An 18,689-nucleotide genomic window follows, 5' to 3' on the forward strand; every position below is an offset into this window, starting at 1 on the left:
AATTTGCTTCATTAGTTGACCTTTCTACCGATATTTTGAGGTCAAATTTAGCCACGCGTGTCATGTTTCTTGCAAAATAGTTTAGTTTCTAACATCTGCTGTTAAATTTGCACTGCCCCGTGCAAAGAATGTTGTTTTTTTTGGTTTAACAAAAATACATTAGATATGAACAAAGAGGAGACTCACGTGTGGACGAACGATCAACCCAACTGCATATAAATTTGATCTACCACTTGGTAAATAACATCAGTTGATTTTAACGTTGGAGACCATTTCTATTGGTCACAGCCATGGAGAAGTCAGAATGTGCTTGAATTTGTGCTGCAGTAAACACCGAAATGTTTATGCTACCTGTAAAACTGAAACTGTGTAAAACTGTTTGATGGTAACAAAGGAGACGATAGCTGGATAAAATCGGGAATAATTTTTGTAAACTGATGTCTCTGGCTTTTTGGAAGCAGGAGGCTTGGTTTAGTCGATGCAGGATAGCTCATCGATTCCCCCTAATCATGGCGCCGTCGGAATGCCTTTCAGCTGTCAATGGCATACATTTTTTGGTTCAAATCACACCGTCTAAGGACACCTACAAATCAAGTGATAATTTTTAGTGAACTATAATAGTGCATTTCTTGGAATCCTCACCTCAGGATGTAAAACAATATGCCTTCGTGAGGCATGTCCCCACAAATCGAGCACGTAGACACGAAGTACAGCGCCATCTTATGTAACGAGTTCCGTCACTCTCGGGAGAAGACCAAAAGGTATTACATGCCCGTCTGCAACCGTGCTTGCCTTGAGAAGCCTCAGCTGCGAGCAAACTATGCCTCTAACAGCCAGATCATCATTAGTAGTTAATAACCAACTAATACGGATGACCTACAACCTCAAACATTGTGATTAGCCTATTTCTGACCATGGAGGACGCCTGAGGCACTGAAAACTAGGTCTGAGGTGAGAACAGTTGATAATGATACAAGCCCCATAGTGAATCAACTATCCACCCCACCTTAAACGCTCCAGAAGCATGATCACAAAAAGTCCACTTTTATGCAGATTCTACCAGTAAGACCGTATCCAAATAAAAGTACTAATCTCCCAAGGCAACGCTTAAACCGTACAAATCTCAAGCATTTCAACTCAGATAGCAAAATTAACCGGACCCACAGCCAGAATGAGCTAGAGTATCCATGCCAAGCTCAGCCAAATCGCCCCATTGAGAAAACCTACCAAAACTTCTACAACCGGAACTTGTACTCTCAGCGCTCGAAGAAAACTTTTCGAGCAAGCCCAAAACCTGTATTAGCCAGCTGTTTTTTATCGAATCCTGGCTCCTCCCAAGTTAAAACATCGGCTACAAATAATGCATTCCAGACGTGGAAAAAACAGGGCAAAATTAAAACACTGCAACCAAGGTGCACCGTTCAAACCAACGCTTGGATCATAAAATCCACGTGGAAAGAATTTTTAGGAATAAAAACAAGACCCAATGAACCTATTGATTCCTCTCGGAGCTCTGGAAGACCATGCCCACAGACGAAAGAAGATGATAGCCTTTGTCTATTTCCTACAAAAACTGAAAACCAGTCTTCAACTACAGCTTAGTAAGGCAGAAGGGGAAAACATTATACGTTATAAGGAAGTGTACTCAATTGGCCTCAAGGCAAAGACGATGGTCTAGAGGTACAATAGAGAAGGGGATTTGAAAGGAAGAAAACTAGGTACCTCCCGCAAATGACTCATCGTGTAGCCTCCTTTAAATAAGCAATAAGGTCGGCCCTATCGGTTTCCTTCTTGAGACCGGCAAAAACCATTTTAGTCCCAGGTATGTACTTCTTCGGATTAACCAAGTATTCATCAAGAGTATCCTCATTCCAAGTTGTACCTGTGGAGATGCAAAAGCAGTACAAAGATAAATTATTCAAGTGTAGACCGAAGTGTTGTTAATAAGCACAGAAAGAGCAAGAAACAAACAGTGCTAAAGAACTGAAGCTAAAGAGCGGATGACTCCATAACGACTAAATAATAAAGGATTGGTCTTATAAATTGGTACATTATTAATGGTTACCCTTGTTTTTGTTCGCTGCAGTGTAATCGTAACCAGGAGCCTGGCCAGTTTGGCGACCGAATAACCCATGAAGATTTGGTCCAGTTTTGTGGCTACCTCCTTTGTCAACAGTATGACACTGCGAACACCGCTGAACAAAAAGCTTCTTTCCCTTCACAACATCCCCCGGCATGGCAAACGTGCAAAAGCAACCTTGAGGACAAATGCTGGAGGTGAAGCAACTAAAGTCCTCAAGGAAAATATAATTAACTTGACATAATAAAGCTTCATTTTCGAAAAAAAATCCAAAATATTAATTTTTTCTTTTGTACTGGTTATTAGATGAGGTTAATATCCTAAGCTAATAACTTCATCCTACACAAATAGTGCAGCGGATATGCTTGGGTAAATTTGGTGTAATTCTGCTTAAGTGCTTGCAATTCTAAATTAACGAAGGCATGTTTTGCGGAGTATTATGTAGCGATTAGATCATCTGTTTTAGCATACCTATTTGCCTCGTGATGCACTTCCACTCTGTTGCACGGCCTTCCTATCTTTCGACCTACTGATACTATAGATTGAATATCGTAAATACAACTAAAGTTGGATCCATAAATTGTATTCAAATCAGAACATATTGGGATTTCATAAATCCTTATGATAAATGTCATTTGAAGGGATGATTAGCGCCACAATGGTTGCGTTAACCAGATCATAGGAGACACCTTTCTGCTGAACCCCCGGTATACCAAATTTCAGGCTTCCATGGAATTGTGTTTGAGCCGTTTCCTGTGTTCATATTGTGGAAGGCTTCCAAGACCGCACGTGCAGACCTTGCCGGATTGCTTGGCGTATGGGCCAAGCTGATGTCTACATTCTCCGGGGTCTCAATTAAACAATTCTTTGGACGTGAAAATAAGCGAAGAAACTAAAGTTACTATTTTTCAAGGTTCATCTTATTTCAATAATATCTGGATGATTTGCTAGTGCCAAGAAAAGGGATGATCAATAGTTAATTAAGGCATTTTTCCAGGTAACTTAAAGAATTCGATTTTTGAAGTTGCATATGTTGTTAGACGGAAATAACAAAAAACTAATTAAAATAGAGCCTGACCACTCCGTTTCATCATGAAGGCACTATTTTCAGCCTAATTTGCCTTGTAAATCGTAAATAACAAATGACCAGCTATTAGCTGAGTAATTAGCTGGGATGATACCTATTATGCGCTTAGGCACAAACGCAAGCAATTGGTTCTCTGGGTCATGTACTGAGAGTGATTTAGCCTACCCTAGCACTAGCTGACTGCAGTAGTACAACAAAAGCCGCCAATTCGGCTGAGGCGCGCCATTCCCCCAGAACCGAGAGAGCAATCACAACGATTGGAATCCGGCCACTTTTGACTGTGCGACGAGCACAAGCTAGCATTTCGGTAGACAACTGGGCACCCGCCCTTCGAGCTGTTCCTGTTGGGTAAAAGCATGTTTGAAAAATGGCCTGAATTTACTCAGAATGTGCTGAGAGGTGGTGTCTTGTCCATCATGCTTTTTCTGTCGCTTCCTCCAATTTCCGAAGGCATCGTCAAGGCCACTCAGAGCAAGCGGCCAGTTGGCACCCACCGTCACGATTTCCTCATCGAAGTCGTCCACCTCGAAGACCGCTAAATTCCAAAACCAATAACGTCACTGCCACCCGTTATTTTTTAGTAGCGTTTGTTCTACACTGTCTACTTGCTTGATGGGATGTAAAAGGCGTCAGGCGCAAGAGTCCAGAGGCACTTGAGCACGGCCTCTTTTCGAAGACCCCTTTGCCCTACAATTACAATGCTGCGGCGAATGTTACAGCTCTGTGGGCAAAATAGCCCAACTGGGACAGCCCATTGATTGGCTGTGTGTAACCAGCCAACCGGATTTCTGGAGTCTCTGTGGAGCTTCAGAAGAGTGGCAATGCGCTTATTGGCTTGCTGGGGATCAGCTGAAAACAAGATAAGCGAATCCATGCAGACTTTGAGGATCTCATCACAAAAAGTGATGCTCCAAGGACATTCGCTTCCGCCTCGAATTCTGGTTAGATTCACACCCTTGGGAAAAAGGAGACAAAAAATTAGGCAACTGAGTAAATAAGTGATCGTATTAAACTAATACGTCAATTCTGAATAAGAATGGCATTTATTTATATATGGAAGACTTAAAAATGAGACGCTAGCAAGACTACAGACATTTGCTGGCTCAATGAACATGTGGCGGATGTGATGGACGGAAGCAACACTTACGTTACTCCCTTATTCTTGCTACTGCAACCCTCTCTATTGCCCTGTTTTCTTCGCATGCAAAGACGGACCGGAGAAATAGATGATTTATTTTACTGGTAGATGATATCCAAAACAATAGGTCTGTAGGCTCTTGGATAGCAGACAGCTGTGGAGTGTCAACATCTGCCCCCATCCTCCCCCACATCACCCCGCTGATATTTCAAGTGTTCTAATGCTCCTGTCTGATTTTATAATCCACTTCAAAGTTGTTCGCTAATCACCCTAGGTAGCGCGATTTGGTCGCCTTAATGATCCCTCTAAGCGGTCATAAAGAGAGCCGCGTATTTGTCTTTTCCCTGGAAATACACTAACAACGGATTTAATTCTAGGGGCTACCGCATCTACACTCATGGTTATAGAATGATTTCCCCCCTACACACTCTTTAAATACAAACATTACTTACAAAAAGTGTCGGACTGGAGGCTGATATGTTTGGAATCCACAGAATATCACCAAATGAATAAGTGAGTAGATGCGAATTAGACCCTTCAGTCTGTTGGAGATGGTCTGCCGATGTGGTTGCTCGCAAAAATCTCTAAAACGTGAAAGACAATGTTTTGATTTACAGTACTAATGTTAACCTAGGAAAGTCGTTTTGAATGCCGCATAGCAATGGGTTTGCATAAAGAGAAAAAAAATTAGCAAGTATTTATTTTAGCATACCTCAGCAGGAAACAACATGAGACAACCAAGCTGCTTTCGAATCTGATCCTCCGTCTGTAAAAGAATCGGACGAGTAGTATTCTATTCCAGTCTATTCTACTATAATACGTTAAGTGGTTGTTTAACTATTGCTTTTGACAACAGGCCACTGAGGCGTTCCACCATTGTAGCTTCACCGGGCGACCTGGCCATCGGGCTATGGCAGTTGCCCCTAAATCCCACTGTACATCGACAGTACATGTTCTGCCCGGGTATCATGTCTCCCTACGTCTTCAAAGAAGTCTCAAGGAGCTATGATATACCATTCTTACACAAACCAAGGCATCCTTACAGCTATGAAGCAAAAATGCTACACCCCTTAAATTAACTCATCAGTGGTTCACAAAGCCTGTTTCTTCCCTTCCATAGAGCAACAATCTATTTTTAAGCAAATTTTATGCAGGAAAAAAACAAGCAATCAGCTTAACACAGCATAACGCATTTATATTACAAGTCATTTTCTGACAGTTAGATGGAAAACGGTGGCCATAGGCTTAATGCAAAACGAGCGATTTCACTTTCCATACTTGTTTCAACAAATATTGATACCTTATTCACCGGCATTTAAATGATTCAGAATGAAATTTCGTCAAGATCCTGCAGATTCAGCAATAAACTTACCCAGCAATCATATCTGTGGTAATGGTAGTTGTATCTACGTCGTCGGGCGAGGTCCATTGCATGTAAGTTGGCATTTGTCATTGTTCCCCCTTAGGAAGTGTCAGCCGTCTTCCACTGCCAATTTCCATTGGCAGAACGCCCTTAAATCTGATTGGATAACTCCGTTCTGATGCAGTACAATTGTCAGCTTCGTTTCTATAATTGCCATCAAAATGTGCGTCGATTGGCGAAATTGAACCATGGGTATGCTTCTTGCTAACAATTTGTTGAGGTAAACAAATGAAATCAAGCATCAGTTTTGTGATCTAGAATAACATTAGAGGCAATCTAATGAAGACAATGTGCAGTGTAAAACGCCATCAAACTATACAATGGGGACGTATAGCGCCCGGAGGCTTACATGAAGATAGAAGAAGACATAGTACAATAAAGGAATATGTATTGCTGACACAAAGAAAGGCTGGCATGGGGCGAAGGTCAGGCCACTCGGTGGAAGTACAATGAGAGAGTCCCTAATTAGCCCGTTGCCGAAACTGAGTTAAACAAACAGCCAAAGTATTACAGTAGAATTTCTAAGCTTTGGCAGGTATTATTGAAAGCAGAACGGAACCTAATCGCTAAGGTTAAGCAGAAGGCGCGAAAATGATCTCAGCGCAGAGGCAGGCAGAGGGTAGCAGCGAATTTGACGCAGGTTTTCGTTGCTTTAGGATAATCAGCTTCTACCTTGCTTGGGCAATTCACTTCGTGACTATGCACACCGAAGTCTGAAAGTACAACGAGTTTCTTTATAGTCGACAAAACAAGTGTATATATGGGCAGTACAATGTTTGTTATACTGCCTCTATGGCATAAAAAGTTACTAACACCAGCCGTAATGCATTGTTTATATGTTCAATTCCTGGTTTTGGGAATGTGCCACTTAGGGCCTGCGTCATTGTACCTTTTGTGGGCGGCTTAATCTCTAAGCATTGTCAGTAGCCACTCAACCCTTCTGTACGTCAACAAAACATTTTCTGCTAGACTATTATGTCTTCATTCGTCTTCAAGGAAGTCGAATGACTTAACGGTAACTGTGACATATACCAAAATCTCAAATAAAAATCGGAATGAGTCCAATTCGATTTCATACTGGGCTAGTGTTTCTGCCGCTAACATATTTTTGGATTGTCTGCAGAATGAATCACAAGTATCATCATGCCACTGTGCAGAATATAGTTGTGACATAACTTTATATGCTCCACTAATTTCGCCTGGGTGGAATGTACCGATTTTAAAATAGACTTACGGGAATACTCGTAGGTACATAAAAGCCGTAAGCAAACTTTTGTAGCTTTGTGCAGTCGGTTGATTCTGTATCAACTAAGATGTTTTCATCTCATAAAAGAAATGTAATAATTTCCTTATTCATGAGGTAAGAAAAGGATATATAGAAGTAGTTTATATATCATTAAGAAAATCAGCCAGAATATTAGAGCATTATGTTGAATCAGCCGATAAACATTCCAGTTATGGCTATGAGGCTTTTATTACGGTACGGATCAACATGTTAATAAGCAAATACGAATATTTGGGCAGTACATTAAAGTACCATTGTAAATTGTGCTCACTGGTTTCACTGCTAATCTAACTGGTAGAGGACCTAAATAATGAAAATAAATCCTAATACATATATGTATTAATTTAGCTTGCACAATAGTAAATAAACACTTGCTTTTAGCAGAGTGGACTAGAAGTTTTGAAGGACATATTTCAGAGTTTGTATCAACTTGTACTAAGTAGTTGGTGCATCAGCAAGCCTTTTACCAGGTCACTTTATCAAACGTGAAATGTTTCGTTAACCGAATTGGTTAGGATCCCGGCAATTTTCTCGTAATAGATTTTACAATGAGCAAAAACTATCACTCTACCTGTTTTATTAAAAAATTTTGCTGAGACAAACATTTCTTATGCTCGAAACTGGAACTAACGAAAGACAGTCACTATTTTACCTGAAATTTAAAATGAATTAATCTATAGTCCATTTCTTCCATGACATTAATGTCATTGGCCAGAACTTTTATAGCTTACGTGCACATTTACTCTCCGAGCTGTGTATGATGGGTGATGTAGCTTCCGTTGTACCACGTTTCTGCTGTTATAAAATGATGCCAAATAAAATACAATTATTGCTTGAAATCATTTACAACTTGCTGTGGATTTATTTTTGCGTTTAATGACCCTAGATAATGCGGGGAGCAGTCTATGGCTGAGTTTAAATTATTTAGTGGTACTTTTCTCTTGTTGAACGATTGGTAAAGTGAGGTAGTTGTGACCTCGTGTCTAAATGGTGATTTTCGACTATTATTTAGCTGCTGGCCTATCAGGGGTTCGTGTTCTTGGACTAAATATTTGGGTTCTTAGGCGAGATAACGACATTTTAGTCGTTATGGTTTGAGTTCGTGATTTTGCCAAGTGCAACAAATCGGCTACCGACGCTCCCCATTTCTTTTGACTGTGACATCCTATTCCAACACTTCAGGCATTTTCTTCGCTTCCCGTTGCTTCGACTATGTTGCGTTTAATTCCCGTAAAAATTGACTTATGACCGGGAATAGACATCCCATCCTGAAGTTCATTCCTTTGCACATATTTCTGTGCGTTATACTTACGCTTTAGTATTTTGCTGCTTGCATGCCTTTTCGTTGATGAAGTACTTAGATAAGCATAGGATTTAAACTTTCTAAAATAGGTGCGATCGCCGTATAGCTTTACTCAAAACCGCAGTTGTTTACAAGATCTCTCCCCTACGGTGCAAATAGTTCATGTAGATAGTTTTTCGTCCACTTTTGAACACTGTGACCCTTCGAGGTCTTCGACCGTTGCAATTGCTCACGTTTGAAGCTGATTAAACCATGGTCATTATAGAAGGGTATTAATGTGCGTCATTAATGTGCAGTTGAGCTATGCCTCGCCAATACCAAAGCGGACGGTTTCGCCAAAGTCAACCGATGGTATCAGCGATGACTGTTGCAGGGGATTACGAAGCGAATGGTGACGAGTCCTTTCCGACGCTACGTAGCAAAGTTGTGGTGCCTACGGTTGTCCACCGCTTCCTTCCACCATCACCATCACCCTTCCTGCCGTCGCCGACGTCTGCACCCTTGCGCCGAGGCCAGCAACAGGAACGGCAAAAACGTCACCGCGTAACAGAGGAGTTGGCTCTTGCGCAACATCACCTGGCGCTCTACACAGGCTTCTTTAGCCAATTTCTTCATAACGGCGGCAGTGGCGACCTCACCAACACTACTCAGTAAGACGTTTTTAACACTTGGTGGAGTTTTATGTCGTCAAGGGTTGTGGTCGATTTTCAACTCCGACCCTTCTGTAATATAGACTAAAACAAACATTTCTAGATTGAAAAGGAGCTCCGTGTTTTCGAAAGCTACTATGTCTAATGGGTCTTTCCTTCTCCTAGGGTGTCTTTCTTGTGAATGCCTCATGTGAAAATCCGCAGGTGCCTTAATCCATCCTTTTACTTTTGCTTGAAATGAGGTTTGTAGGTTCCTGCTTCCAGAATTTTGACATAGAAAGGGCCATGAATTTTTGTGGTCCTGTTGCTTCGTCCACCAAAAAGTTGTTTTTAAAAAGCATTTAACGCATTCCCCGCCCTCGTACTTCACAGTTTGATAAGTTGTATTTAGGTTGTAGTATCAGTACCGTCCCCATCTTTTATCTAGATGATGAATAAACGCAGTTAATTTGCCTGTTGTACGCATAAACTTATGGCTAAAGGTGCTCATTTATGTGTTGGCCAGTCAAGAAATTCATTTAAATGTTTTTGTAACCCCTTTTTCTTATCGACTACCACTACTCACTGTGAAGGATTGCATAAATCCAATTGAATTAGCTCTTTCTACGTTTTGTGTCATTGGCGAATTTGGTGGAACCCGGTTTACTATAATAAGGACGGAAATACACAATTCACCACGTCTTTTATCCGAGATGTACTGTGTTGCTAAAAGCCTAGTATTTTGAAGCACTTAGAGCAGGTAGTTTTCCTTGTACAGCATTCTGCTCATGGTTCTAGCTCGAAATGCACTTTTTCAATCCTAATTTTAAACTTAAAAAACCATTAAAAATGACAGTTATACGGAGGCATGGATTTTAGGTGGTGAAGGTGACACCCTCATGACAAATAAAACCAGTAATAGCCAAACTGAAGCGGTCATTAGCCTGAGTCTACGTGTGCAGTACCACTGTATCCTTCTATAAACTTCTACTTACTTTTGCAAAAATTGAATCTACAATCCTAAAACTTTGATTTAGCCTGATGCACAAGAAGTGGTTTGAATTTTTGCAGTTCTTTGATGCCTTTGAATAAGCAAACTTCTGGTTTGTTATTGGTGACTCCAGTTGTGCCTTTAGCTGACTACTACTTTAAGTGATCGACCCATGGTGCACGAAATCTTAGCCTGACTAATTTAATTCTTTGTTGATTAACAGGACTCTTTTACGTACGGACTAGGAGATGGGTTGTAGAATGATTTCACCTAGTATATTTTTCTGAAAATGACATTTTTTCTCGTCCTTAGGATTGGCCGGAAACGCTCAGCTGCGAGCTTAAAAAATTGCGATGGAAGAGACGAAAACGTCGATTCCAAATTGCTTCGAAGGTCGCCCAAAGCGTCGTCGTTCACTGAAAGGCGACGCGTTGTCCGTATGCGTTACATCTTACTTATCTAAACCTATTTATTAAATTTAAGTAAACGTTTTATTTTCTTCTCAATTTTACACAAACCAATATGCAGAGAATTCGTCGCCGGAGGAGGGCGAAGCTTTCGACGATGACGAGGACTATGATGACCAAAATAAAAACGAAGAGGACGAGGGAGGAGCAAGGTATTCCGATGTGAACAATCGAATGCTTCGGCAGTCAGCGCTCCTGCCCACGCCAAGTCGGTGAGTTGTACGACACCCTCGATCTCACCTCAGCCCGTTATTACTTCAGGGAGACAGCCTTCACTTTAATCGAAAGAAATACCTTTCTAAGTTGGTTTATTGATTGACAATCACTTGGACAGGCAAAACTTCTGGTTCGGGGACAAGATTAATCGCTCTCGTGGCCGCAGGGGTCAACGTCCCTGTGTAGTCCAATAAACAAACCGACCTGCCTTTCAAATTGGTTTTCTTACTGGCTTTACCTACCCATTCAGCCAATTTACTTGAACTTTTTTAAAGTCATGTTCTGAGCAAAATGCCTAAATCGGTGAAATATGAAGTGGTTTCGCATGTTCATCCAGTGCTTTTCTATACATTTGCATGACTAATGGAGGGTTACATTCCTTCTAACTCACCGATGAAGGCAATCTTTGCAAATTGCGCAGTGGTTTAATGGTGATCCGTTTAAACAAAGTTTCGGATATTATGCAGTTTTTTGAGGGCGTTTTTAGGCGCATAGGTTTTAGACTCGCTTTATCATCAAAGTATAAAGCGATTGTGCAGCATCATCCACTTCCAACTAAAAGTGTTTCTTGTTAGAATATTACCGTTATTTCCACCGCCGGCGGCGACGCAGTTGATCCTCCAACAGTTGCAGGATTACTTTACCGGCCTAAGTCCTCCCTCTCCACCGCGACACCGCGGTCTTCGTTGTTCACAGATCGTCTCTAAACCTCCTCACCGATGGTCTCAAATTCGGTGTCAAGGGGAGGGAGAAAATACAACGAGAAGGTGAGGATTTCCACTGCTTTATAACGACGTAAGCATTTGTGTTCAAACTGATTAAGCGTGTGAATGTTCCTCGTTTTTGAAAGGTCAGATGAGCATTGAAAATACCTCGTTTTGTTTTGTGCTTTTTCCTCATCATTGAGAGTGTGTCCATGTATTGAATCCATGTCCATTGTACCTCGAGGAAATTGAGTGTTAATGACTATTAGCATCTTTTGTGGCTTTTGGGAGTTAATAGATATCGAAACCTTTTGCTATTTGAACCCTATGTCCACGATATAGGTGGATGACTTATCAAAATTACAATATCGATGACTTGTGGAATCAAATTCCTTCATAGTGTTTAAAATAGTTGATCAAGTTATGGCATGAAAGGATTTTCTTTATCACTTCCGTTCTTTAACCGTTCTGTCTAGAGATCCTATTTATTACCTTCACATCTTATCGAGAGTTGTGAAGCGATGTCTCGTAATCAAGTTTTCCATGAACCGGATAAGGCACAAAAGCAAAAGCCTGGTTCACACGATTCGTCATGGCTGACCTCATTTCACTATTAGCACTTTATCACTTTGTTTCCCTCTACCATTCTGAGCATGCAGGTGAATCTCATTAACTATGCTCACATTGGTCTCTGCTCCTCTTCACTTCCTAAATCTACCTTCGTTAATAGAGAGACGAATGAAACCATTGACAATGAGTAAATATGAATGAATGGCACAAAAGCAGATTACGCAAATTTGGTTTTTTTAACGAAAAAAAGGCTTTAAGATAGTCACGGAACTTTTTGAGATAGGGTTTCTTGCCTATTTAAAGTTATCAAATTGGAGTTCCTTGATCAAACAACTTTTGAACTAATGTAGACTTGAACAGGAACTATGAGTGTGCTTTATCCAGTTACTACTCTGGAACTCAGCTTCTTTTACTTGTGAAGACATTTTTCTACTAAAGGGTCACTGAATTCCGAGAACTAGATATCCTCATCTGTTTGTTTTCCATGCGTACAAAATTGAATAACGAGTTCATCAGTTAGCTCTAGTAAAGTATTTTCCCTTAGTAAGATGTAAAACTTTTGCAGTCTAGGAGATGATCGTGCGACGTTTTCAGCATCCGCCACCATCCCTCTTTTCATTGCAATTTCACTTGACACGTTTGTTGGCGCTTACAGCAAAATGTAAACCCGCTTTCGGTTGTCCTGCCTCTACGCTAACTTTTGGCCAACCAAAATGACCGTCCATGCTTGCGGCCGCTTGTTCGATCGGGCTGTCCAGTGGGCGAGGTGAACACGCGAGTGTTTTTGGTCTTCTCCGCCCTCCTCCTCCTCCTACCTCCTCTTGGTCGATTTCTCCATCTGATTTTAATAGAGTCCTTCCTCCGATTTGTTGTGGTTGATAACCGAAAGAAGCTCACAGTTCTCTCTCTGGCCTATGAAGGTTAGGCGATAATTATTCTATTTATGAATCTGTTCAGGTATAAATTCTCTTAGTTGTCTAATCTCACTTTAAAGATCCCCATCAAATGACTTCAAATAGACCCAATTGGTTTCCACGATCAACTTTTGCACCTTGGAGACATGGACTTTTAATGGGATAATGGATACCACTCCAAATTTGGATTTCTGGGATATTTTTGTGATCTTCCCCTCCCCCTGACTAACAGTCGTCAATACTTTTATTGCGAATCAAGTTGGGATAAATTAACTATATTTGAGGAACGAAACCGTAGGAATTCCATCCTGTGAGGCATTTGTTTATTAATACCTGCAAAGGTTGATGGTATTCTCACCTTTTTTGTGCTTTGGTATTTCTCCTTTATGCCCCATAGTAATCACTTTAAGTTAGTACTCTCACTTTCAACTTATTTTTGCAGAACTGTCAGAAGTAAATGGTTCGTCATACCCTTATTTATTATCACTCAAATTGTCAATTCGTTTCATTTACTATATCTGATAAGAATTAACTAACAAGCCTTATGATTTCAAAGTAACTTTATAATTGTAGTGAAGTCTATTTCCCTTCCTTCTTTGCCAATTAACATTACCGAAACCGCAATTGAGCTAACTGAAGCAGCTTTGAAAGCCCTTGGGTTTGCAGCAATCAAGCACCTTGCTACCTCTCTTGTTTTTCATCCGATTCTGTTGGCATTCATTCAACTAGAATTAAGTTGCAATCAAGTGGCTGATAATCTACAGGACGCCTTTTTGTCACTGAGTTATAATTTTTTGTGAGACACTGCATTAAACCCATATGTACACCTGAAGGCATACTTGACCTTAAAATGAACCAATCAGTCTACGGGACCGTTGTTCACCTTACCCATGTCCGCGTCTTCACTGCCTATCACGTATACTAGATTTGAATAAAAACTTACGATGGGCTAAGAAGTGTTAATATCCATTAGATAAGCGTCCAATTTGCCTCCATTATTCTTCCTTTACTACTGTGATCATCAAAGGTTGGCATTTTACACGTAGTGCCAGTTAACCGAAACGGTTAACACTTACATAGCACACGGTGCACGTTTATTCGCATATGCGGAAAGATAATGGTATGCTCGGTGTTGTGATGGACACTTCAGTCCTGCTTGCTCTCAGTGTTTTACCGTATATTCGATGTTAAATTGGATCGTTTGACACTTCCTTTTTTTGTATTTGGTCAATTCTGTCTGACCTTCATCGCATCGCTCCGTCAGCACGTCTGTTTACGTGAACGCGTAACAAGGGTGATTTGTCAGCTTCATTGATCTGTGCTGTCCTGTGGTGTGGTGTAGTGTGCAAGAAAGGTCCGTCCAAACTGTAGTCAAAGTGGGTTCGCCTATAGGCCTGACTGTATTAGTCACGCTCGGGGCTGCCCGTCCTGTTTCCAAAAATAGTAGTGGCCTGCCTGTTAGCCGGTTGGTTCGACCCTGACAAATCGGGCTTTTTTCCCCGCATCTCCACTCTCTCTCCCACTCTCATTTGTAAATTATCAGGTAAGTAAGGAAGTTTAACTCCAGACCAACATGTAAGAACACTTGGTCGTGTTCTCGTGCGACTTTAGGCTAGATCGAATTCTCATAATCTCAGCTATTCTGACAAAGTAATGGTACAAGCGTCGGTTAATGGAAGAAACCAGTATTCCAGAGTCCCAACGCCATATCTTGAATAACAAATTTAGGATTTGTTAGAATGACGAAACCCTTCTTCAAATTTACTTCATCAAAGTGTAAGAATAACATATTTCATGTAAAGATCTCCCTTACTACAGATTTGTCACAACTGTTGACTACGATAAGATTTTCTAGCAGAACAAGATTGAAAAAAAATGTCAATAGGATGAGCAAACTGTTTGCGAAAGGTGAGGGCGGTGTCTGAGATGACATGTAGCTAAATTTAGGGTGACATCAGTTACCATTGCCATTATTGAAACGCGTTTATCACTTCGACTGGGAAACAAACGTCATTTGTATGTTTGCATTAATAAGTCATTTCGTTGACTGGAAGCTTTAGCACATTTAATAGGATTGATAAAAGAACTGCAGACCCTTCAGATCGACTCCAAGTCTACGAAGAATTAAATGTAAAGGGCACTTGTGCGAAAAAAATGGCTCGCAATTAAAACACCGAAGGATGTTAGGAAGCTCAGTGGTGCTTGGAGTGAATTTGGTCAAGAAGTAGTTCGTCAGGATTATTCGGGAGATGTAGTTTTAATCATCAAGCCCTTCCCCATTCCCAAATCATATATTCAACCTAAGGAATTAGATTCAAAAGCTCCACGCATTAGCCCGGTAATTGGGCATCTAACAACCTTGACCCCCACTGATTGACTGACCAGACATCTGCCTAAGTTGGTGTCCATATTGGACATCTCTTCCCCTTTGGATGGCCAATAGTTGATGCTGTGGACTCACAACTGTCAGTTCTCCTACTTATCATAACGTGGATACTCACAGTGCAGAACTATGGGGGTGGGAGATGATCAAGAAGGGAACATGACGGATGGTGCTCCGTTGCAGTGGCCTTCGGGAATAAACAACACGAGTTTATTTCAGGTTCAGTGCCAAGCACTCATTTGCGTTTGTATTTTTCCGACTTCCTATTCCACTTAATCGTCGTCAGGCTGCAGGCGTCACTTCACAATGACCAATTGACTAGGTGGATAGTCAGGCAGGTAAGTATGCACTACCATTCCTCGTATCAACAACTTGGCGACTGTGGACAGGTGTTGACTGGTGTTAGGATGCAAGTTGGGTGAAGTGAATCCCAGCGACGGTGTGCGAGTAGTGTGTGCAGTTTTTACAATACAAATAGAGTGGCTGCAGAGAGTTTGCTCAGTTTTTTTCATTCAGTCTTCACCAGTATCATCCATAATCTGTCATTCTTTCCCGAAGAAAGCCACAAAGCGGCTGCAAATCACACTCCCATAATGCATTACCTCTTGGTGCAAAAGAAACCCAATCAGCTCCGTTTCCATCTCACTTCTACTTCCCAAGTGTTTCGCATGTGAGTATCTAGCACTGCAATGTCAAGAGAAGGTGATCCTCATCACGTGGAAGAGCACCGTCAAGGCGATTCGTTGAACAAAGACAAAGAGAGGGATAAGGCTGAGGATGAGGATGAGACAGTACCTTCCTCCATTCCAAGGTGCAAGTTCTCACTAGGCTAAGCTTTTTTGGCGGGAGGTATGAAGTCTTGCTTTGTCTTACAGGAATATGACTTTCTCCTGACTAATCCTCTAGTCACGGCTGTTTCTGAATAATAATAATAATAAGATGGTGGTGATGATGATGGTGCTCTAGTCTGTCTGCTCGCCTTTCTGCAGGCGAATAATTCACAGAGAAAAATTGTGCTTGCAGTCCACCAAGCAATGCGCATAATCTTGTGGGAAGAAGTGGTGGGTGCATTGGGAGAAGTGCGCGGAGCTATGGGTAGTGGGTGGATGGTGTGGAGGAGACCACCACGAGTGATGTGTCTGTTCGCCTAACAAGCATTGTAATAAAAGGACCATTTCTCATTACAAGTGAATCAGCAAACAATCCTCTCCCTACCCAGGTCAGGTGGTGCAGGCATAGACATAACTGCAAGTTGACACCTTGACGCCCTGGTCTCAAACGATACGGTCAGTGGTGAAGACGTGCAATTCTCCATTACCATCACGGCAATAGAGGGTCTTCCTGAACACCATGTGGCACTTACCCTTGCTCGAATTGTTTCTGGGCGGCAGATTCTGCCGCCACCACATCTTCAAATGCTGTATAGATTTGGGATGAGATCTCTGCGAGAGGCTTTGAAACTACCCGGTTTCAATCCGTCAAGCAGGCGGGACTCGCTCGCTCGAAACACGCGAGGTTCTATCGGTAAAAACAGCGGCTAACTCTAGACTGACGCATATTTATGCTCCATTATTTATTCATGGTGACATTTTATCAGGTCTACCAGTTTGCGCGATGTCGTTGTAGCAAATTGTCCATAATTTCCGCCGGCTTTTTTGCCCTCATGTCACTTCTAATGGCCACAGTCGGCATTCAGTGTTTTCACAGCAAGTGGAGTGCTTTGTCGAGGGTTCACACAACTCACGCCCTTTGACTCAAAACGGAATCAACATTTCTCTGGAAAGCAAAGTAATTCATCCAACTTGTATGACAGCTCCCTCCTTTTCGCGGAAAGTGTTCGACTGAGTGCCGTCTCTCCAGTCTCCCAAAGCTGCTCATCATCAGTAAAGCCAAGGTGGACAATAGTGTTGTTGTTGTTGTTGTTGCTGTTTTAACACAGTACTTTTTGTTACACCCACTTCTTCGTCTGTAGTCGTTTTGCGTTATGCAGCATCCATTGGTGGAGGGGAGAGTAGCCCTATTGGTATTCGCTCCAGTCGTTGCCACTTTACCACTTACACTTTCGTCTCGAGTGATGATTCGGCCTTTTGACTGTCGTGCTGACGCAAAACAACTGCCAGTAAATCATTCAACTGTGTCATTAATTAATGGAAGGAGATGTGGCTTCATTTCCCGCATAAGTTGACGTCGAAGCTGCCTTGTAGCGGTAGACTGTAGTGAAAGTCACATCGCAAAGTACCTGCCTCTCCGCCTTTTTCGAGGACTGAGGGACATTCACCTCGTGGCACACACCAGTACATTGTGAAGAAACACCGCGATCGTGACAAGGGAGGTGGTGACTGCTGAGGTGCATGTTGCAGGAAGAGGTGACCAAAACTTGGCTTTTATTCACCCGACACATGGCATGTGAACGGTTCGAACGGGGGCGTGCATGACGCGCAAACATGCACTCCAATCAGGTAACTTATCAAACGAGGTGAAACTGACGTGTAAGTCTTGTCTCGCGCACCAGCCCCTCCCCAAATAATCCACCTTACACAGCACAAGAGGGGTGGGGTTGGGGTGGCAGTCGTGCTTGCCAAGAGCAGCCCCGTGCGCACTTATCGATGCGGAGACTGTTGGACAGGACTATAGCACTTCACTAATCTATGCCCCATTCGTCGGCCCCACGACGCTTCCATTACAACACCTCTAGTAACCGTGTGGTATAGGCTCTCAACCTTTCCTACTACAACTTGAATTCCAATTCACCCAGTCCGTCAGTCAGTCGGCTGCAATGCGTAGCCAAATGTATACAAATGAGTCCTTCAGGCATACATCACTAGTGCCGCCATGTTTTGTCCGATTTCACTAAGACTGGCTGAAAGTGGTGTTCCATATGTGAGTGGCAACTGTTGGTCTGATAAACCAGGGTCGTGTTACATCAAGATCTGGGTGAAACAAAGCATCTAAGTAATTAACTCTCTCACCACGGTGGCATCTACTTGTTACTTTATTTCTTTTTCATGCTCAGCTAACTGCCTGATGCATTGTGGAGATGGCTTGACTTTGGCAGCTGCTTGTTGATTTATAATCCGAGTTCTTCTTCTCAACCAATTCTTCAATCCTGCTTAATCGCCTCGTTTGCATTCAACACCTTCTGAAATCATATGCATGCAAAACTCTTCAAGCTAAAATTTTACTTCGGTTGCATTGCGAGAGCGAAAGAGAGAGAGAGAGAGAGAGTTTCCATCAACATCGATCAACATTTAAATGACGCTTTCTAAGATACTACGTGTCACATAGTCAGTTGGCACTACCATTACTACTGCTGTTGCTGCTGCTAATGCTGTTGTTGTACTTTTCCCTCTTCCCGTCACTTTTCATGGCCTCACAATTTCCCCTCACACGACGAAGAGGTTTGACCTCACTCAGTGACATGCTAAAGTGGAACGCCTCTTTCAGCACTTTCTTGTTTGAAAGACATGCCAAACTTGCCCATCTCTATCCTTTACGAAGT

General features: G+C 42.0%; 2 protein-coding genes across 2 annotated transcripts; one reads left to right on the top strand and one right to left on the bottom strand. All coding sequences in view use genetic code 11, as the record gives it.

The window, feature by feature from the left end:
• Positions 1-1,736: 1,736 nt before the first annotated feature.
• Positions 1,737-5,209, bottom strand: EGR_08027 (Cytochrome c; the record flags this gene model as incomplete). The annotated part of the gene is made up of 9 exons (XM_024497276.1): positions 1,737-1,882; positions 2,066-2,286; positions 2,770-2,945; positions 3,333-3,508; positions 3,550-3,702; positions 3,846-4,122; positions 4,758-4,889; positions 5,018-5,071; positions 5,126-5,209. 9 exons carry the CDS (start codon positions 5,207-5,209, stop codon positions 1,737-1,739), a joined length of 1,419 nt encoding a protein of 472 aa, XP_024348339.1.
• Positions 5,210-8,664: 3,455 nt separating this feature from the next.
• Positions 8,665-14,358, top strand: EGR_08028 (hypothetical protein; the record flags this gene model as incomplete). Its single annotated transcript, XM_024497277.1, has 6 exons — positions 8,665-8,966; positions 10,249-10,373; positions 10,465-10,615; positions 11,316-11,386; positions 12,652-12,813; positions 14,255-14,358. The coding sequence occupies 6 exons, from the start codon at positions 8,665-8,667 to the stop codon at positions 14,356-14,358; spliced, it is 915 nt and encodes a 304-aa protein (XP_024348340.1).
• Between the last annotated feature and the right edge of the window lie 4,331 nt (positions 14,359-18,689).

Source organism: Echinococcus granulosus (assembly GCF_000524195.1).
Source record: "Echinococcus granulosus chromosome Unknown EG_S00093, whole genome shotgun sequence".
Lineage (NCBI taxonomy): Eukaryota > Metazoa > Platyhelminthes > Cestoda > Cyclophyllidea > Taeniidae > Echinococcus > Echinococcus granulosus.